Consider the following 22,085-nt stretch of genomic DNA (forward strand, 5'->3'; position numbering starts at 1 on the left):
TGATGCTACCAGGAGCTGAAGTAGCAGCCACAGACAATGAGATGATTCAATCAGCCAGGAAAAGACAGAACTTCACCAGTGAAGAATAACGTCGGTGGGGGAATCGAACACCACACAAATATGGTGCCAACAGGCGGCCAGGTGCTGCAGGAGGCTGGGCTACGTGGGAGGCCAACCCCAGTGAGGCAGCAGCAAATAGGAGGGCTTGATAACCAGTTTGGAAAAAATAACAGACCAGGAGTGAAGCTATGAGTAAGCCACGTGCCTTCAGGCAAGTGGCAGCCTGAGGACGACCCCTCGTTAGTGATTAGGGTCAGATGAGGATAGAGACACGCCAGGTAAACTGTGACACGTGACAATATTTCCCTGTACTTTTCCTGTAACTTGTCTGCAAGCCTAACATTTAATCAAAAAGTTACGAAAATCTTTAAAAATGCTATAACGAATGACTTCTTTGTGGCATTCATTATTGTTCCATTCATGAAAGATTAACTGCATGTAAACTGTCCAACTTCCATAAACAGCTGGAAAACAGAAAAAAAAAAAAAGAAACAGCTGTTTTCGGACATTGGGCACCGGGTACTGCTGAGAGAAGGGAAATCACTGCCCAGCTCCTGGCCTGCAGTCAGTTTCCTGCAGACCCAGCTGTGGTGGGGGAAGGGTATCCAGACAGAGCCCAGCAGTGCAGCTAGCAGAGGGGACCAATCGGAGTGACATGGAAGCCTAGGTGGCTAGAATCTGCAGGGCAGAGAGGAGAGAGCTTCCAGGGTCTGCAGGGGAGGCCTCTCAAATCTGTGAGTACTTTCTGCTTGGGGGTGGCGTGAAAACCCATGAGGGTGGGGGAAGAACCACTGAAAGGCCAAATAATTCCCAGAGCTCACAAAAAGAACTGGGAGAGTTTACAGTCCCTAAAGAAGAAAGGACTAAAATCAACGACCTAAGCTTCCATCTTAAGAAACTAGAATCAGAAGAGCAAATTAAACTGAGGGTAAGCAGAAGAAATGAAGCAATATATATAAAAGCAGGTATCAATAAAACACAGAATGAAAAACAGCAGAGAAACACAGCTGACTCTTAGACAACGTGGGTTTGAACTGCACGGGTCTACTTATACACATGTTTTTCAATAAACACACACTGCAGTACTACAGAATTCAGGGTTGTGGAGACATGAATGGGAAAGGCTGATTTTTGACTGCGGGGGGTCAGGGTTGGTGTCCCTAACCCCTGTGTTGTTCAGAGGTCAACTGTACTAATGAAACCAAAAGCTAGTTCTTTGAAGAGGTACCTTTAGCCAGAAATAGTCATGAATAAGAGAAGTTGTACGTTACTGGTGCCAGGAATGAAAGAGAGGACATCACTACGGGTCATACAGATGTCCTTACCTAATTTTCTGCTGCCCTGATGTGGGTGTGCAGAAGCAGTGACACATGCCCCACCTGAAGCTACATGCACATGGAATTTAGCCTATATTGTGAATCTCTGGATTCAAAACGCTCGTTCAAAGTTTCTAAACCTAAACCATGCGTAGACCTGAACATGACTGGAGTTCTCTGCTTGAACATTCATAACTGAAAACCAGGGTCCTGAGAGCTTCACAAAGAACGCCCTTCACACGTACCTTGTAGGCAATGCTGTTGAGTACTTTCATAGCCAAATCGGAAACATCTGGATAGGGATCTGCAGCCAGATGTAGCAAGACTCTCCAAATTTGAGTGTAAACACTATTGAATGAAACACCTAGGAAAGAGAAATGGGAGCTGTTTTAACAACAAGGAGCTGCCACTGCACGCTGGGGCAGCTTCTGGGGTAGCTCCCTCTTCTGAAGACCTAACCATGCATCAGGGGTGGACACTTAGAAGAGCTGGGGTTACAGGAAGCTCCGGTTCTCTTATCTGATAAGGGGCCCAGAGATTCAGAAATCCCAGATGGTGAACAGGCTTGATCACACAATTTCACCTCCTGTGGCTGGATCTTTCTAGAAGGAAAAGTTAGAAAAGGGCAGGACTTCCTTTCAGGCCTTGGCTGCCTGGAGAGTACTATCCAGCACTGGATTTAACGCCTAGATTTCTAGGAGCTGTCATGGCCCACCCGAGTGGAGAATGTTGGCTGAGTCCCTGTCCACACCTCCCTCTGCATTCATGGCCTGCTCTGGTCTCGGTGACTCACTGAGCCTTCTGCCCACGCTCCCCGGGACCTCCCCAGGCATCCAGCACCTCCCGAGTGTGCTCTCCACATTAGGGCCTGCCGAGTGCCTGGGTGCCAAGGCAGATGAGACGGGACATAAACACAGATGGGGTAAATCGTGGATCCGAAGGAAAGGTAAGGAACATTTTTTTTTTTTTTTTTTTTTTGCGGTATGCGGGCCTCTCACTGTTGTGGCCTCTCCTGTTGCGGAGTACAGGCTCTGGACGCGCAGGCTCAGTGGCCATGGCTCACGGGCCCAGCCGCTCCGCGGCATGTGGGATCCTCCTGGACTGGGGCATGAACCCGTGTCCCCTGCATCGGCAGGCGGACTCTCAACCACTGTGCCACCAGGGAAGCCCAGGGAAGGAACATTTATGAGGGATGGGAGGCCACCCCCAGGGAAGGCGGCTCAGTCCTATTTAACCTCACCATCCTGGCTGCAGGCATCACCCCAGGCTTTACAGAGGAGGACAGCAAGGCCTAGCATCCAAAGGATGAAGAGTTTGAATGCATGTGGCCGAATGAGGAGGCCGCCATATACCACTGCATCCTTTTTATTTGGGGGAAGCTGGACAATTGGTTTGTTGAAAAGCAAGTGCTTCTTCAACGACAGACAGGGAGTAACAGAGGATTTCGAACAAGCTGTGATCTCATGCCATCTGACCAGCCAGCCCCTAGTTAACAAAGTCCCTCTAATTATGAAGAATTTAAGCACAAGAAGGGCCACTGGAGGACAGAGTTTCCTGATGGACACCATTGTTCAAAGGGTTTTATACAACATTCAAATCACAGAAGAGGGATTGGACGAAGGTTTAGAGTAAAGGTCAGCTTCTCTTGTGTGTCCTACGTCAGTGCTTACGGACAAGTCCTAGCTCACCGCACCCGACACCCTCTCATTTGTAACGGGAGGTGACAGGGTCCCAGCCCCCTTTCCACAGGGACTGTGGTGCCTACGTTTGCAGGGCCTGCCCGCTGCATGCCCGCCTGTTCACAGGGTGATGGAGCTGGAGGAGGCCAACCCCTCACTCGCATGTGGCATGGCCGCACTCCCCAGGGGACCACCACATATAAAATACCTCCCAGTGAGCGTTCACAAAACTCCCGTCGCCTTATCCTTCCACCCTAGTTCTGGGAAGAGGTGCTGACAGCTGCTGCGGCCTCTAAATAATTCTGCAGGAGCACAGCTGCCTGCGCAGGCCAACCTCCGAGAGGCAGGGCCTGGAAAGCATCTCCCGCCACCAAGGGCGAAGAGTGTTCTATGGTCAGAGCAACGCCCCATCAGGTACTCATTTGGCATGCGTGCATCAGCACCAGTTTGAGCACCTACTGTGTGCGAGGAAAGTCACTCTCGAAAGCTCGTGGCCCACAGGAATCAGGAGGGCACATCCAGGGACTTGGGTCTAGTATAAATTTGGACCTTCGTTTGGTGAATAACGTCAGGCAGATGCACTCTTGCACAGAGGGGACCATAAGCTAGGGAACAGTCCACATGGAAACACACACCTGTCCTCCCTGCTGTCCTCTGCCCTACTCAGTGTAGAAACACAACAAAAACCTCTTGACTCTCAAATGCCATGGCTCATGACAGCTGCCCAGATTTACAAATTCTCAGGGCTGTTTGTCAAGGCAGTCGGAATCTCTTCGGGGAAATTTCCTAGAAGATGCTTTCCTGTCCTAGCAGATCGGCTGCCATAGGAACCTGCTGCGGTGAAGGGCCACCAAGCCACTGCTATTTCTTGTCTCCCCAGAGGAGGAGGGTGGGAGAAGCCGCTCCACACTCACTCTGCAGACGGTCCCGATTCATGACGCACGGGGGAACGAGGCGAAGCACGTTCATGGACGTGGCTCACTCAGATGGGAGAACTGGCCCCACGGGATGGGACGTTCCTACAAAGACCCCACACAGTCACCACAGCCACTGGGCAAAATCCTCTCCCCTCCGTTGTTTCTGAGCTCAGAGTGATCAGGGCAGCAGTCGACCTGTGTGACAAGAGGGCTGTGAAGGGCACAGTAAATCTGCTTGACTACAGATGACGGACCTGTGGTAACAGGTCCGTGAGGAAGTGGGGGGAACAATGGGGGCCAAGGGGCCTCCTTACTAGGGTCCAGGGCAGACACCTGAGCCCACAAGGGCCTTAATCAAGGCAACTTTGGTATAAACGTGAGGAAGGGGTGCAGCGTGACACTGTGCAATGAGGAAGGGGTACTGTTCACTTCACAAAATCTCAGTTTTTATTACTATTGTTGACTCTCTTGCAGAAGATTTCGACTTTGATATCACTCTGCTTGTGATTCAACAGGGAATTTTTAAAAATCTAATTTTTGTAGTGTCCTTGACCACAGTAAATGGTATACGATTTACTTGTGAAAACACAGAACAGGGACCTGGAATTGCTGTCTCCACGTCACTGCTCTCCTGGGGCTGGCCCCCCCCCCCCCCCCCGCCTCTCTGTTCTGTGAACTGTCCTGGTTTTACATCTGCTGTCTCCAAATCGGAACGTTCTGAGTCTGTGCAGCACAGAGCTCGGGCCTCTGGAACGACGAGAACGCGGGTGTAGCCCCCGTGGGGATGGGGGGTACCGCTGGGCTGAGCCAGCTCAGACAGGGTGCCGTGTCTGGCACTTGCCAAAGTCCCCATAAGCGCTGAGAGCCTATTTTCATGTCTAGACTAAAAGTAATAAAAGATCATAACTAATGGTTTTAGGATTTATTTTTCAGAGCAATGGCCACAACTTTCTAAATAGCATTGGACTCAGGAAAATTTGCTCAGAGCTTTGTGGCCAACTCTGGGCCCCAGAGTCCCCGGGGGTTGGCAAGGCAGCTTGGAGAAGGAAGGTGGAGCCCCCTGGAGGCAGGAGCTGTCACTTGTGACCTGTTGCCTGGGTCTCAGGGGTCACCAACCCTGACGCTCTATCGCATGATGCGGCCCGGGCGCCTCCCTGGGAATCAGCTCCCAGGGCCTGGGGCTTCTGCAGTTCCCCTCTTGGTGACCCTGACTCTGAGCCCCTCTGGGAGGGTCCTAATCACGTCCTCCCTCGCCTACTGGACAGAGCCCTGGCTGGACTGGGAGGTGTGTTTGTACAACCGTTTCAAGGGGCTCCCCTGTGTCTCACCTGGGGGACAAGGTAAGACAAAAGCACCAGGGCCCCCCCTTCCCCACTCTTTGCACTCCGACCTCTGGACATCAGGAATGGGGTGAGGCTCAGAGAGGGAGGGAGGGAGGGAATGAGGGGCAGGATGGTGACGGGTGGACAGGTGAGGGACAGAAGGGCAGGTGATGGAGGGAGGAGAGGCTGCCTGCTACACACAAGAGCAAGAAATAGCAGCTTTACCAAACCTGTTGATCAAGATGGCAACTTCACGGCCCGATGTGACGCCGCAGGTTTAGTGTGCAACACGAAGGCGTCTGATGGGTCAGGGAGGGCCTCCTGAGACGCCGCAGAATGCCAGCGTGGAGAGGAATGGGCGAGCACTGCTGTGTGGAAAGGCGGGTGCGGGAATGTGGGATAAAGGCAGAGGTGTCCAGGCCTCATTCGGGGGCCAGTTGCCAGCCTGGGGTGGTGGGCACAGTGGGCGGAGCTATGGTGAAGGCCAGGCTGCTCTCAGAAGGAAGGTCTTGAGTGTCGGCCACAGCTTGGACTTTACAGGAAACGAGTTTCTGCAAAGGCATCAGCCAGACAGTGGTCCGTGCAGAGCTGATGTTGGGGGGATCTGCTCTGGACAGGTGGTGGGGTGTGAGAGCCAAGGCCAAGTCCTGGGGTGGGGGGCCCGGAAATGGAAAGAACTGACTGGGGACACACATGGAGGTCAGGTCAAATAGCTGAGTGGGTGAGAAACATGCGGAGGGAGACATCAAAGAAGATTCCAGAAGGTGGTGACAGAGCTGGGTCCCAGTGCAGATTCACAGACATTGGGCAGATATGCTTAGGCACATGGAGAAATGCGTTATCAGGCTTTGCTCCTGTGGGGGGACAGCACCTCGCTCAGCAGGCGAGACCTCGAGTGCTTTAGAGACAGTGGGGATGGAGGGGGAGCCTGGGAGGGGCTAGTCTTCTGGGAGAAGGTGGCAATGAATGGATGTCCTAGGTTGCCATGGTTTTGAAAACCTCTTTTGCAATATTCAGTCAAAGAGGCTAGAGACTGCTGTTCTTTAGTTGAAATGAAAGAAAAAATTGACTTTAAACAGGCGAATGCTGCAAGTAATGGGATTCGGTGTAGGTTATGAATTTTAAACACTTATGTAAGCACCACGGTTTCCAGGTGGACGCGCGCACTCAGGTGCACAGCTACTTTGTCTCCTTAACGCTCCTTCCAGCTCCGGCTCATTGTGAAACTTTCCCACTGAAGTGGGAAGATATGAACCATATACAGATAAAATTCAGTTTTCTCCAGTAAAAAAATGTTCAGGAGTCAGGTTTTGTGTGAAGGAAGGAATCAGTGACGTGGCTCTCAAGTCCCTGGAGGACATGGAAGGCGGCAGGGGTGGGAGGTGCGGGCCGTACCCTCCAATCTCATGTGGCGTCAAAGAAACACCTATTCTTCACCGCTTACATCCCCAACCCAGGGCCAAGGACAAAAAGATCCCCCTTTCTGGGTCGTACTGCTGGGGGTGGGGCATGGCGACCAGCTCTGGACCCTACAGTCCATTCAGACCTTTATGGGCCCCAGACAGACTCGTCTTGTGGAATGAGAGTCCTGAGTCCTTTCTAGGGCCAGCAGAGGACCAGTCTTGAGGCTCATGGGTACAGCTGGCAAGCACGTTTAGACTGCCCTCCCCCTTGAGATCACAAAAACGGCAAGTCAGAAATATCTAACACTGTCACGTGATGCCAAGAGAGTGTGAGCTCTAAGGTAGAGGGATTATCATGGAAACAAGCAAACAACCAAGAACTGAATGTTAATGAAAAATAGTACCAACGAAATAGGAGGGTAACTAATACTGTAAATGATTGCAGGAGTGGGAACACAGGAGTCCAATGAACACGTGAGCTCAACCTCATCATAATCGAGGGACATACAAATTAAGACCACGAGGAGTCGGTTCGCTCACATCAGACGGGGTAGCCTGACCAGAACAGGAGCGAGCAGGGCCACGGGAGCTTGTCCTCCTTGGAACAGAGCCCTTTGTGGTCAATCTCCCTCCACGTGGAGCTGTCAGACCCCACGTGTGTCAGGCTGCAGTGTGTCTGCTGCGGCCCACACCCGTGCACATTATGGGGGTGCCTGCTGTGTACCAGGCACGGGGTGTGGGGGTCTGTGGCAGGAGACAGGACAAAGTTCCTGCACTCGTGGCTCTGACCCCCTGAGCAGAGATAAAACCGAGCTGAATAAATGAGATCCTGCATCATAAGTCTGCTGGGGAAAAGTTCTCAGGACAAAAGCAAACAGAGAGGGAAAGACTCAGAGTGACTGCAGAAGGCTATTCTGGATTGGGGTGGGAGGAGCCTGGAAGACTTCTTTTAAGGTGACTCTGGAGCAGGACTGTGATTGGACTGAGGAGAAGCCTGTGGGGTGTCTGGAGGCGGAGCCCTGAAGCCAAGGGGAGGAGCCAAGGAACCCAGGAGCCCAGCACTGCCAGGTACAAGGGGGAGGGCAGGAGGTGGAGCTGGGGCCAAATCCTGAATTTGCTTTTTAAAAAATGAGAAAAGGGCTTCCCTGGTGGCGCAGTGGTTGAGAGTCCGCCTGCCGATGCAGGGGACGCGGGTTCGTGCCCCGGTCCGGGAATATCCCACATGCCGCGGAGCGGCTGGGCCCGTGAGCCATGGCCGCTGAGCCTGCGCGTCTGGAGCCTGTGCTCCGCGACGACGGGAGAGGCCACAACAGTGAGAGGCCCGCGTACCGCAAAAAAAAAAAAAAAAGAAAAAAGAAAATGAGAAAAGAAGGAAAAATCAGAGCAAGGGTACTGTCCGTTAACAGGAGAATGGACAAGTGAATTGCAGCAGATCATGAAAGGGTGTGAACAAGACTCAGGTGACCAGTGTGGACACACAGCCCTCTGGGCAGACTGAGGACACAGGATGTGTGGCGCCATTTACATGACATTTAAACCCTGGGAAAGGGTGCGAGTCCATGGGGATCCACAGCCAGAGAGTAAGTGTGCAGGGATCCTGAGCAGGGAACCAGGAGGGGCTCTGGGCGCTTTAACTCTATCTGTAATTCCTTAAGTTGGGAACAAAACACACACGGGGAGGTGTGTCACATTAGTCTACGTTTTTATGCATCTACAGCATTTCCTAGTATTATGTAAACCTTCAGATGAGGCCTGGTAAAGCACGGGGGTGCCAAGAACAAGCGCAGAGGGGCTGTCTGGTTGAGTCCTATGTGTGTTACCGGTGACACAAGGGTCGATATGGTTGGTCATGCAGCGAGGACATGCGGTGAATTCCCACCGCTCAGCGAGCCCAGCAGCAGAACCAGGGGCTCACCACTCAAGGCAGAACACGAGATGACGCTGACCCTTAACTCAAATTTCAATTTTCAGGCAGCCAAGTGTGAAACTGCTGGACTGGCTGAAGGTGAAAGCACAGAGGGGGCCCTGGATGGGGGTGATGGGGGGTTCCGGCCAGGGAACTTGGGAAGGGCCGTCTGCGCCCCTGGAGCAGGGCTCTGACCTTGGACCTCGTACATGCATTCTCTGGGGGACCCTGGGCACCATTGGAGGCCGCTCTGCCTACTGGATGCTGGGAGCCCCCTTGTGCCCTGGCCGTGACACACCAAATGTCTCCTGGGGGCAGAACACCCCTGCTCTGCAGCACTGGGACTTCTGCAGCCTTTCCAAGCAACAAGGCCGGCTCGCCCAGATGGCCTGGATCAGACCAGCAACCAAGGGCGGGGGGTTCCTGCTGCCACAGCAAGACGCTCCTCACCTCCTCCTACCCCGTTCACTTTACTCTCCCACTAAGCGTGTCCAAGCACCATCCACTTGGGCGGGAACCCATGGGTGCTGAGGGGACAGGTGGAGACGTGGAGGAGTGGGACTCACCGATGAGGGAGTTGAGGGAGGAGTAGGAGCTGACTCGGCGCATCTTGTCGATGGTCTCAAAGGACAGGATGTACTCCTCGTTCTCGGGGCTGCCCAGGGTGCTGCTGGCGCTGCTGCTGGTGCTCAGGTTCCCGGGGGAGAAGGCCACCGAGCCGCTGGCTGGTGGGGCACCGCCACGGGCAAAGCGTCAGTTAGCACACCCACCCCCGTCTCCCCTGGGGCTGGGCTGCTGGGCACGGGGTAGGGGGTTGCTGTGGGGCTCAGGAGCGGCTGTGCCCAGCGGTGCTGCAGGATCATCACTGGCCACCCTGGGGGGTTGACCCACGACTTCTGCTCACGCCCAGGTGAGCAGATGGCAGGAGGGGGCAGGGGCACATCTAATAAAAGGTCCCAGAAGATGACCCACAACCACCCGACTCGAGCACCCAGCCTCTGGGGTCTTACATTCTTCTGTCAGACTCAGATTTTGCAAAGATTTGTTCAAGCTTCTAGCCGTGGTGACGGCACGGATGTTTCCGTAGGAGCTCACGGAGCGCAGTCTGGGGGTGCAGGGGCTGTCCCGCACGGGGGTCAGACTCCCACCCTCTGGTAGGAGAGAAGGAGAGAGAAGAGTTAATGGTGGGCTCAGGTGGGAGGCAGCCAGACGGCAGGTGACAGTGGCTTTTACCTGGATGATGTGACGCTACAACAGGGCCCTTCTGCTCAGCAGGGTCTCTGACACATGTATGTTGGGGTACAAAGCTGGACAAGGTCCTGACTGGGGTGAGGGGAGCATGGGAGCAGATGACCATGACCCACGCTTGGCGTTTTGTGAGAGTTCAACTACAGAGGCCCACATGGTTCTCCAAGAACCATACCAGGTGCTCTGGGACTTGCCTGCGGCCGCTGCCCAGGGTAGCACCAGGATGGCCACCTCCTGGCTCAGCCCCCCGCCTTCCCACTCACCAATCCCACCCTGCCCAGGTCCGCCAGCCGTTTCCCTTCCCCGATGTACTAAACGCAGCAGTGGTCTCATGGCTGATCACAAGCCCTCTTTCCTGAAGACACAGCTGTCTGAGGGAGGGGGCAGCTCAAGATGATGAAATATAAATTTGGTAAAAGGACAAATGTGAGACGAGCAGCTGCCTGACGTGACAGTGACGTGAGGACTCATCGGGAAGAAAGAGAACGTGCCTTCCTATAGCCCCTATGGCAGCATTTTCTACCCTCCAAGATTTCCATGACTTTGATTTCCAGAAAGGGTAAAAAGGAAAGAAAACAGTCAGAGGGTCAGTGTGGCCCCCTTTCCTGTCCTTTCTATTCTGGGAAGATGGGAATTGCAGATATCTGAGTGGCCCTGACTTGACACATGGGCTCAGGACCTAGCAGAACGAGGGGCCTGCTGACAGTCCTGACCAGGGTCCCCTGGGCCAGCGAGCCGCATGGGCTCCACCTCAGTGCCGTTCCCCTGGTGGCTGTACCTGTGGTGGCTGGAGAGGGCAGTGGGTAGTTCTTCTCCTCTTCCATGAACTGCAGGGCCACGGTGCAGAAATTGCTTTCGTATTGAACGACAAGGTGACTCAGAGCCACCACCAGTTCCTGCCGGGAGGAGAAAGGACAGCGACACTGACTTGGGGCTGGGAGGCAACTCAGAGTAGCAGTGAGATGTACATGCTGGCGCTGAGTGCTTGAGCCACTGTGGGGGGCGGTGGGACAGCACTCGGTGCCAAGACAGGGGCTGTGCCCTCAACGCAGCACTCTTGAGCCCCCGGCGTGAGCAGAAACCTCTGAACAAGCCATGTGGTCAAGATCAGGGCCTCTGAGGGATGCCCCGGACACCCGGCAGAGAGATTGCTGACCACTAGGTGTGAGGGGGGGCCTTGTAGGGATGCAGGCTGAGGACACCCCAGAGCGGGATGGGGAAGAGCCCTCACGGCTTCCCACGGTCAACACCGTGGAGAGCTACCTGAACCCTGGGCATTAAGGCAGGATACCCCGGACAGTGTAGCACGCTCTTCCACTAAATGTGAAATTTTCGAAGATAAATTACTTTCCAGCCCCCAAAAGGGTAACAGGAAAGTTCTACATGACTTCAGGCCAGTTGCCTCAGTCCAAGGAGAAGAATACAATTTACCTCTTTTGGGGCAGTTGGTTCTATGACCTGAGTACCTGGAGATCCTAAAAGTCACGGGAAATAAAACTGGATGTCGGTTTGCACTACTTTTCCCATCATTATTCAAATGGTTTCCACAACTTTACTTTTTAGAAAAATACTTAGAAGAAGACCAAGGTCTGAGAGCCCCTTCTTGTTCCGTGAATCCCCCAGACCCCCAGGGCCAGGAGAGCTGTGCCGAGGTGCTGATAAGCTGGGCTCGGATGGGGCCCCCAGGTCCTCTCTTTGGCCGCCCCCTTCTCTCCTGAGAGGGTCTCTCCCACCTCAGCCTTACGCACTCCTTGGCCTCCCCAGCACATGTGTGGGTTTTACTCCCAAACCTACCTTTTCAGGTCCCATCTCTGAGTTCCAGGCTGGCCCTTCCAACCACTGACCATGTGTGTCCACCAAGTGCTCTCCAAAGCCCAACTCGACCTGCCCAGGACCGGCTGCCCACCCCTTTCTGTTCAGCCCTTGCTGGGGACCCTCGGCTTGTGCCAGGAGCAGAAATCTCTGGTGGCTTCAGTTAGACCCTTGAATCATCCTGACCCATCTCTCTCTCTCTGGCGATCCGGATGCCCACCCAGTGGGTCCTCTAGTCTAACAGGCGCTGAGTAACAGGCTGTCGAGGGGCTGCCCGCCGGCCCCTCCCAGTGAAGATGAAGCCTGAGCCGTCTTCAAAAAGCACAGGTTTTCCCTTCACTCTGAACTGGTGAAAGGGCTCAGCTGGACCTGAAGCAGATTCCCAGGTCTCAGACCGTTTGATCCAGGGACAGCTGTGAGGACAGGAGGCTGAGTGCAAGGCCCACATCAAGCAGCCGTGGGTCAAGCCCCTCCTGCTGGGCAGCAGCCATGGGCTCCAGCCCTCGGAGGTCTGCAGGCATGTCTGGCTGGGGCGCAGGCCGGGCAAGAGGCTCGAGTTATTCTCAGACCTTGGAAGCAGATCAGCACAGCGACTCGAGCCCCTCCAGCCAGCAGCCTCACTCCCTTTCCCGGCAGAGTGGTCCTGCCACCTCCACACTCCAGCCGCCTGCTCACACTCGGACCAAGCAGGCCTCCCGCTCCGGGCTTTGGCACCTGCTGCCCCCTCGGCCTGGAAAGGCCGATGATGCCTCGCCCCGGGCTCCCGACTCTCTACCTTCACTCCCGACCTTCCTTCGGAGCAGTTCACCACCTGCCACATCACACCCTGGTCTGCCCCATCTCCAAGTACAAGTTCTGGAGGCCTGGTGACCTAGGGCCTGGCACACGGGCAGCGCTTAGTAAGTATCTGCTGAATGAATGAAGACTCTTCCCTTCAGATACAGTATAATTTTTAACAAATGGTTTGATTTTTTAGGTGAGTTGTCGTCAGGATTCAGGGACATTACGCCTGGGCACACACATGGCCCGAGGCGAGTCGGCTAATGCTCCTCTGTGGTCGCCTGGAAGGCTGGACCACATGCGTTCCCAGGTCTTTCCCCAGGGCCATCCCCACTCCACGTTTTCAACAATGAATTACTGGCTAACATTTGTTTTTGGCCCATGGCCATGGAGCATCAAACTCAGCTCCCAGGACGACAGAGCAGCGTTCTGGGGAAGGGAGCACATCTGCTCCGCCTGGACGCCCTCTGGGCTCGCCTGCGGGAGAAGGCACCCCAGCCCTGGCAGCTCATCCTGCCCCGTCGCCTCCACCTGAGACGTCCTGGGCATCAATGGGGAAACACCCTCTGACGCCGTTCATCAGTTTCGGCTGGAGTCAGATGTGTGTTAGGGGAGGAGGATGCCGGGTACTGCTCCTCCGTGTCTGCGGTTACTAAATAAATAAATGTAAACTAGAGATAAAGGATTCAAATGTGTCCCGCTTTCCTTGCTAAGGTAGATGGCACCAAGTAAGCTGCAGACAAGGGTCGCGGGGCTGGACTGGTCAGCCCTTGAGAACGGTGGGGTGACAACAGGGCGGGGGGGGGTCACAAACCTGCTCCCCTGGCCTGGCCCTTCTTGATGAGGTGTGGGCAGCTTGCTGACTGGATGGACAGTCTGGATCGTGTACTTCCTGGACAAGCTCAAGTTCAAAATAATTTGGGAGGTTGACATGAATTTACTGACTCTTGATTTTATCAAGTAAACTCCTTAAACAGGTCAGCAAGCAAAACCCTTCCATCTCTGTCATTATCGCCTCCCCCAGGAAAGGATGCTTTCATCGTTCAGGAGTCAACAGAGGCAATCTTTTTTTTTTTTTTTTTTGCGGTACGCGGGCCTCTCACTGTTGTGGCCTCTCCCGTTCTGGAGCACAGGTTCTGGACGCGCAGGCTCAGCGTCCATGGCTCACGGGCCCAGCCGCTCCGCGGCATGTGGGATCTTCCCAGACCGGGGCACGAACCTGTGTCCCCTGCATCGGCAGGCGGACTCTCAACCACTGTGCAACCAGGGAAGCCCAAGGCAATCTTTTTTATATTGAATACATGTGACTTTACGAAACCCCGCCACAATACCCTGACTCTTCTCATTTTGCCACGAGCTGGAGACACCAGCAGTTGGTTACAGCTGGGACTTCTTAAGCCTTAGCTAAGGTCAGCTCGTGGAGTGCAGTGCCCAGGGCCGAGTCCTGTTTCATACCCTCAGGTGCCCTAACGCTGGGTCTCCTGCGCCAGCAGGCTGGGCCTGTGTTCCTCAGAGCACCATATGCCACAACTGTCACCACGTGCTCTGGACAAAGACGGGAAAAGCAAGCTGCCAACAGCATTAGGATTCCGTGAAGAGAAGGAAGGCTCAGCCTCTGAGCTGGTGTCACTCACCCTATTAAAGCCTGGATCCTCTCTCCAACCCAAGGGCCTCAGTCTCCCTGAACCTCCGTGTTGCCCATGTTTCCATGGCAAACATAGCCCCCTTGACTTACTTAACAGACCTGCATTGCTGTCCGTCTCCCCATTAGAGAGTAAAAGCCCTGGAGGCAGTGATGGTCCCGAGGCCTGACACAGGACCTGGGACGTGGCAGACGCTCAGATGTGTTGAGAGAAGAACACGGTTACAGAAGGCGCGCTCCTGCCTGCTCCCAGCCTCTCCCCCACTGCCCTCCCGCCAGCTCCACGCTCCAGCGCACACAGGATGGGCAGCCCCAGGCGCACCATGGTCTTTTGTGCTCCTGGACCTCTGCACATGCTCCTGCCTCACTTGCTCTCCCCGTCCCTTACTCATCCCTCACAACCCAGGCACGAGCTCCCCTCCTCCCCCTATGGGGCCAGAGCCCCTGACCTGGGCTGGCCTTTGGGGTGCTGCTCATTTACAAGGGCTTCAGTACAATTCCTGGTTCTGTGCCTGCCTCTCCACCTGGACCCTGTACCTCTCAAAGGCAGGATGCCTGCTGCTCCACACGCCGAGCCTGGTGTGCAGAGGCAGCTGTGAGCTGAGCCCGAGTGCTGGGTGAGCGAAGCAGGCCCCTTCTCAGCACCCCTGTCTGTGGACGTGCTGACCTCAGGCAAGGCCAACATCAAGTGCCCACAGGAATGACCTGGCTACACCCGAGCATCCCAGTGTCTGCGGAAGGGACAGCCAGTGGATTGGGGCTGGGAACGTCAGGGCACCTGGGACATGCTCGAGAGGGCGGAAGTCCCCGTGTTCCTGATGACCTAGCGACCATTCTGATACTGGAGACTCAGATGGACATTCTTTCTATTTTTATTAACATTCTTTTTAAGTTTTTTTGGGAAAGAACTGAAACACAGCTTTCCTTTCTTTAAAAGGAATCTTAACAGACAATTCAGGATGGGCTGCTTTGGTCACTGACGTCCACATACAGGCAATTTGACTCGGGAAAAAGAAGACTGACTCAAGGAAGCCAGATTCAGACAGATGCTAATGATGAGAACCCAAAATAAAAAAGTAAGGGCTGTGAAAAGGCACCTCCAGGATCATTCCACATTGTTAACATTTCTCTAGATAACCTGGCATGTTAGCAACTGGGTTCACGGCCCTCTGAGGGAACTCAAGATGCAATGAGTCCTTCCTGGCTAATGTGAACTTGCTCTGACAACGTCCCTGCCACCAAGTCAGTGGGGTCTGCTCTCCAAACAAATACCCTTCAAAACCACACCCACCTCTGACAAACCCAACCTCTCTTCCCTGGCACAGGGATCTCAGACATGCCGAGAAGCAGCCCGGCACCTCTAGGTGATGAGAGGTGACTCAAGGTCACACACAGAACGACGCTGCCCTCCTGGTCCTAAAACAGTCTCTGCTCCCAGGGCAGGGCTCCAAGGCCACCCCAAAATGCGGCCAGCAGACATTGGGGTTCCCCCCCATGGCCCTTTTTGGCTGGGGGAGGGGGAGGGTTGACCGTTCTGGGCCAACTTTTGACAGGGGTGTGAGATCTTGGACGGAAATTGTGGTACTTCTACATCGAAACAGACAAGTAAAAGTTTCAACTGCAAAGAACTGCTCCATTCATTCGCTGACAAACATGGGGGCAGGGAGGGGAATACACTAAACAAACCTTGCCACCTGTCTGTGGGTGGCTACTGCTCTTTTGAATCTCCTGATGTGTTTAAGTGTTGCTCCCAGGCAAGAAGGAGCCTATTATACAAGCTGCCAGAAGACGCAGCCTGTTAAATGCCTTTAAATGAAGCAAACACACAAGTATCTGGTGAAGAAACTATCTTGGAGAGAATTAAACAAACATTTAAAGCCTGCTCTCAGCAGCATGCACACCGGTGTGGCGGGGACTGAGTGCTTGCTGCTGTGGTCGGGTCAGGGTCATGGCTCAACCTGGGCGCCGGGGAAGCCCGGCCTGGAGGCGCTCGGTGCTGCCTGGGGGCGGGGGCCACGCACCTTCCGGACCACGGGGCTGCCGTCGTTGATGAGCTGGGCCAGCATCATGGCCACATTGTGGTCGATGGTGGTGGAGTGGTCCGTCCTCTCTGCGGAGTTGCCCACAAATGTGCCGAGGGCAAAGACTGCTGCGCAGCGCACCTGCAGGTGGGACAGGGGGCAGTCACCCAGCGGCTGGCTGTTTGGCTCTAGCCGGGGCCCCTGGAGCCGACCCGACGCAGCCCGGTCTCGTCCACGGTCCTCTTGGCCCAGCTCCACTCGCTCCCAAGCAGGAGCAGGGAAACAAGAGGTAAGTGGCGGCCCCGCCTGGGGGCCAGGTGACAGGCTGTGCAGGCATCAGAGACCACACCAGGCACCGGGGAACCCACAGAGGGGGACGCAGGGGTCTGGGGCCGGGGCTGGGCCTCTCTGGCTGTGTGGTCTCCAGGCATACCTTGACCTCAGTTAGTCTGAAGTGGCCGTGGGTGTGGACTCACCTCAGGGATGGGGTCGGAGAGAAGGCTGCAGAGCTTCTCGTGAGCGCTGTCCCTCACCCCGCACCACCGGGCCGAGTCAAAGTTCTGCCAGATCCGGCCGAGGCAGATGGCCACCCACTGGCGCAGCAGGGGGTGGGGATCGTTGAGCTGCTCCAGGCAGATGGCGATCAGGTTTCCCTGGAGGCAGGCTTCCTGCAAGAAGGCAGGCAACACACGGCATCACCCTGACCACTGAGGAGGGAGGGGTGCCGGGCTGGACCCCAGCTCCCAGCGTTTCTCAGGGAAATGTTGCTTAATCACATCGCAAGATGTCCTCAATTTTCCTCATTTTTTTTTTTTTTTTTTTCTGGCTGTGCTGCACGGCATGTGGGATCTTAGTTCCCAGACCAGGGATCGAACCCGCGCTTCCTGCAGTGGAAGCACAGATTTTTAACCACTGGACCGCTGGGGAAGTCCCTCAATTTTCCTCATTTTAAATCCCACCAATATCAATTCACCCTGGCTAAACAAAGGGTCCGGACCCCACTCCTCCCATGGAGTCCCTTGGGTTGGTGTGATCCTGCAACACCCCCTCTTCTGAGGTCACTGTTTCATCAGACATTCAGAACAGTTCCGCTGGCCCCCAAATACTGGAGCTCGGGGCTGTGCCTCTGCAACCCACAGGGAGGCCCTGCAGGGGTGGGGACGTGACGTGACACTCACCTGCCCCGTGTTATAGCTGTTAACGATCACAGCCAGAATGAAGGCTGTCATGGTCCTGTGCTCAGCCTGGAAAACAGAAGTCACCTGCTAGTTTGCACTTTTTTCATGGTGGAAACTCATCACTCCCAAGCACTAGAGTTATCCTTCCAGAATCTTTATGATTATGCTTGGTGTGTAATTAAAGTAATGGGAGCCAGCTTTATTGTCTTTTGAGTCCACAAAAAGGAAGAGCACTTTTAAGAGGGTCTGACAGTTTGGGGTTGGCCTCTCAGAGGACAGATGGGTCCCTGACGTCTGATGCTGCAGGAGGGGCATGGGCCTCTCTGATTCTGCTCCATCAGAGGCCGCCCTGTCCTGCCCAAGTCTATGGAAGCAAATCACCCTGGTCGTAAAACGACCGACCACAGTCCCTAACTTGGCTTCATTATCCCTTCCTCGTGGTCTTCTAGTGGACGGATCGATTCTCATTTTCTCCTCTCCTCTGTGCCTCTACTGACTCAGAGATCAGTGTTATGTTAACTATTAGTGGTACCTAGTCATTCTTTAGAGAATGAATAAAGTTAGTCATTTCCTGTGTCTCCCTTGGATTCCCAATACTCCTCCTCACGTGTCAGCCCCTCACGTGAGTGACTGTTTTTACTTATTCTTACAGCCGATGCTGATTTAGATACATGACAAGTTTGCAGATGTCTGCTTTCCGATGCTTCCTGCATCCTACTGTCCCCTGGGCTCCATCTCCTCCTGAAGTGCGGTCCTCCTGGCTGCCTGGGTGGGGTCAGCGCATGGGAAGCCATCGGTCCTGAGATGTGCTGGCTTCGCCCTCTCCCTGACTGACACCGGGGCAGGCACAGGGTCCCGGGGTGACGGTTCCCCCTGTGCTGTGAGGGCCTCTCCTCAGTCTTCCACCCGTTACTCTGGTGACTGCTGTCCAGATCTTTGCAACAGTCTTCCTTTTTGTCCTGGTTACTTTCAAGATTTTTCCTCTTGCCTTTGACATTCTCTACTTTCATTACGATAAGTCTTTGTGGGGATTTGTTTTTATTTAACCTTCTCAAGACTAATTGTGCTTTATAAACCTGAAAACTCATTTCTTCCTCAAATCTGGAAAATTCTCCGCTAGACCAGTTGGATCATGTGTCCCCCCCCCACCGCCTCACCTGCCCCCACCATCTCCCTCTGGCCTGTGTTGGATGCAGCGAGCCCTTTCAGCCCCTCCGTCACATCTCCGCTTTGCTTCATCTCACGTGATTTCTCTACGGATTCCTTTACCCGTTGTGTCGATTCTGCTGTTTAATTTGTCTACGGAGCTTCTAATGACAGTGACTGTCTTTCATTACAGGTTCTTTTTTCCCCCCCAAATCTGCCTATTTATTAAATGACTCTAGTTGGTCATTTTTTGAGGAGGAGTAAAAAGGACAGAATACATTGTTCTTTTATAATAGTCACAAAAGTACTTATGAGGAAACATAAGAGTTTATTTTTGGATGTAATTAAAACAAATTGTTTATTCAGTAATTTTAAACATACTTATTTGTATTGATTGTCAGTCTTTTTCAGAGAATCCTATTAGTTTCAATTCTTGGGGAGCCAACCCTCTTACATGCCAGCTCTGCTTATGTCCCTTGAACATGGGTTAGGAGCAGGCCAGCGGTCCTGTCATTAGTCTCAGTACCCTGGCTTCGTAGGTGTCCCTGCAGAAAGGTTCAGCCTTTGCCGCTTCCAGGCAGGCCCTGGAGATTTCATGTTCCTCTCTTAGCTGGTGGCTCCCCCCGCAAGGGGGGGTTTCTGTTTCTCACGGGGGCCTTTCCTGACTTTCCGCCCAGACGTGGACAGACAGGACCAGCTCTTCTTGTCCTTGTCTGGTGAGTGGGCGGCTCGCCCCACAGGCCCGTGTTCTCCATGCAGACTCGGGGCTGCACGCGTGTGGAGCGCCAGGGTCACTGTGAGGTCTGCCTGTGAGTCCCACCGTGCCCCTCCTCTGACATCGGTTTTTGGCATTTGGGGATTTCCTTTCCTTTCTTTCACATCTATGTCCTCAAATCTTCAATGTGTTTGTAGTTGAAGTGGGGCCCACTTGTGCTGGCTTCGCTCACCACTTTACTGCATTTTATCAGCTTAGATGTCTTATTTGTTTGATTTGTTTACCCTGAAGAACAGGGAAGTAATTATTTCCAACATTTGTATAAAGTCTAAACTTTAACTGCCTATGATAATGTTTAAAAACCACACTTCAGTTAAAACACACAAGTTCTACTTACCTTTCATAACAATCCTGTTTTTGACGTTTTCTGTATTTTGAAAAATGTGTTTGTTTTTTTATTATTGCCATTTAGTTCAGAAAACCAACTAGAGGGTGAATTTACACACAAAAGTTCCTTTATACAACCAAAGCCATCTAAGACTGTGTAAACAAGCTGTTAGACTTAATTAAACATTCTGATAAAAATAAGTTATATTAAGTAATTATTTAGGGTGTCTACTTTGTTCTTTTTACTATGCTAGGAGCTAGAGGTAGGGAACATAGAAATTAATTAAAAAAACACTTATAGGAAGTTATTCTATATGCTATTTATGGATTACTAATTTTTAAACAACTTAATACAATAAAATATATTTAAAATGTAAACTTTCAATCTCTTCTTTCCACCTTCCCGCCCCCCTCCCCGGCTTTCTTTCCTGATTGAGAAGGTGCAACAGCCTCCTGTCATGTCCAGAACCTGCACTGGGCAAAGGAACTGCCATATTATGGATGTACAAGTGCTCATTGATCTAACTTGGCTGACAGGGTGTGAGGCAGAGTGGATTCTACTTCACTACAAAGATGTGCTCAGAAAATGGACTCGCTGTAAACAAAAATACAGCCTGTGTGTCAAGTTTCACTGTAACTCTTTACTCAGGGAAGCAGCTACTGAAATAATATGACGGGAAGCAAAGGGCACCGTCTGAGTGAGGCAGAGCCGGGGTGAAAGTGGACCCCCTCCCGCCACCCTGCCGGCCCCTCTGCGTGGAGCAACCTTCCCCAGAGTCCCCGGGAGACGTGTCACCAGAGCTGGTCCTTACTGGCATGTACGGATCTGCCAAGACCGAGAGGAAGTACTTGTGGCCGTTGTCCTTCACCAGGTCAGCTTGGCACGACTGGGGAGAGAGAGACACAGGAGAAACAGTGAGTGCAATTCCGGGAAGGGACTTCTTTTTCTTCTTGGGATGTGTGAACAAACGAATGTGCAATGAATATTTTATGCCTTAATCATTTTCTCCTCTCAAGTCCAATTTTCATCTGAAAAAATAATTCCGACGGCTGTGTGGAGACACATTTTTCCTTGGCTGTGGGAAAAGGGCTGGCATCTTACACACTCTCAGAAGTGCAGCAGCTCCAAGGCGTTCTCGAGACCACCTTCTGGGTACCTGCTGAATGGGGGCGCCCTGGCTGCTGGATGGCTCCTTTGGAGACCGTCTGCATCCTGCAGCCTCCGCTCACATCCTCCCTCCCGCGTCAGCCCGGGGCCCACGTGCCTCTCCTTGCGCCTTTCAAGCTGGGACGTGCCCTGGATCAATACCCAGAAAAACTGCTTTGTGATTTAGGGTAACGTGTCCACAGGGAGACATTGAATTCCATCAGCTCCCAGCATGCTCCACTCTAGGGGAAAAAGGCCATTCAAGAAGAGAGAACCGGAATTTTAAGATCTGAGTTTCTGAGACTAAAAGGAGAAAGTTATGCACTGCAATACATCTCTACCTCTGCAGGGCACCGCTGGCTCAGGGGCACGCCCTGTGTGAAGCCCTCTCAGGGGCAGGGCGATTTTGCAGACGGAACCTGCTGTTTACTGCAGCCCGGAGCCCTGACCCCCTCTCTCCCACGCTGGCCCACTTCTCAGGGTGCTTTGATAATGAGGTGTTTCTTCCTCACATCAATAAACTAATAAGGTGGCGACTGGACTCAGCTGTTTAAGTGGTAATTGAGCGAGATGGAGGGGGTGGTCAGGAAGCAGGGGCACCAGGGGCTCGGGTTAGCAGGATAATAATCCCCAAGAGCCAGGGAAGCCAATAAAGCATGCGGCTTTCAAGTCGCTCCCATAAGGGATGCCTCACTTTGAATGAAGGTTTTGACAAATGGACTAAAAGGCATCAGCTTGATGCCCTCTGCAGAGACTCGTCCAGAAGGAGCTGGGAGGGAGCACTCATTTGGTGCCTGTAGTGCACTGCCCGTGTCCAGGGACAAGGCTTAGGCACCTGCATCTGAGAATGAAGCCAATGTCCTTTGATTTGAAACCAGAGATTCCACAAGTCAAATCCAGGCCCACACATTTACAGCTAAGCTCATAGCACATGTCTCATCATAGAGTAAACGACGTGTCACTAAGTCATATCCTGCTAATTCGGAAGCTGAGGCACCTGTGGGAGTATGTGAAGCTATAACTTTAATACGTCTTCAGTATCGGAAACGGCAATTATCTTGTCCATGTTGAAAGACCTCTGTCTAGACGAGGCTGCCATGCAGGTGGGAACCACAATAATGCTCTCTGGTCCTGTCCATCCTCACTCTCAGGTCCCAGCAGGTGTCCTTTATGAACTGGTTTAGAAGAATCACCCCATCAGCCATCCCAGCCCTGTCCGCGGCCGGGGAGCCAGGGACTTGCAGGGCTCTGACTTCTGAGGATGCTGGGACACAGGCCACCAGGCACCTGCTTGCCCTCTTGACTTGGCCAAGTGCCTCCTTATAAGGAAGAGAAAACAGTCCTTGAAACTACAAAGGCCCAGAAATGCAGGCCACAGATGCAGTGCACGCACAGGCCAGTGGAAA

At 53.3% G+C, this 22,085-nt stretch overlaps 1 protein-coding gene across 6 annotated transcripts in view; it reads right to left on the minus strand.

Moving 5' to 3' along the window:
- Positions 1 to 22,085, minus strand: part of RPTOR (regulatory associated protein of MTOR complex 1) — a 349,270-nt gene that overhangs the window by 35,198 nt on the left and 291,987 nt on the right. For all 6 annotated transcript variants that reach the window (XM_089901574.1, XM_089901573.1, XM_089901575.1 and 3 more), the window contains 8 exons: positions 20,345 to 20,419; positions 17,285 to 17,350; positions 16,583 to 16,774; positions 16,107 to 16,247; positions 10,630 to 10,747; positions 9,614 to 9,754; positions 9,170 to 9,328; positions 1,622 to 1,740 (listed from right to left, as the gene is read on the minus strand). In XM_089901574.1, the coding sequence (XP_089757700.1) occupies positions 1,622 to 1,740; positions 9,170 to 9,328; positions 9,614 to 9,754; positions 10,630 to 10,747; positions 16,107 to 16,247; positions 16,583 to 16,774; positions 17,285 to 17,350; positions 20,345 to 20,419 (1,011 nt within the window). The remainder of the gene's footprint in view (positions 1 to 1,621; positions 1,741 to 9,169; positions 9,329 to 9,613; positions 9,755 to 10,629; positions 10,748 to 16,106; positions 16,248 to 16,582; positions 16,775 to 17,284; positions 17,351 to 20,344; positions 20,420 to 22,085) is intronic.

Source organism: Delphinapterus leucas, chromosome 19, assembly GCF_059928025.1.
Source record: "Delphinapterus leucas isolate spDelLeu-1000000601 "Yukka" chromosome 19, BTC_Dleu_Yukka2, whole genome shotgun sequence".
Classification (NCBI taxonomy): Eukaryota; Metazoa; Chordata; class Mammalia; order Artiodactyla; family Monodontidae; genus Delphinapterus; species Delphinapterus leucas.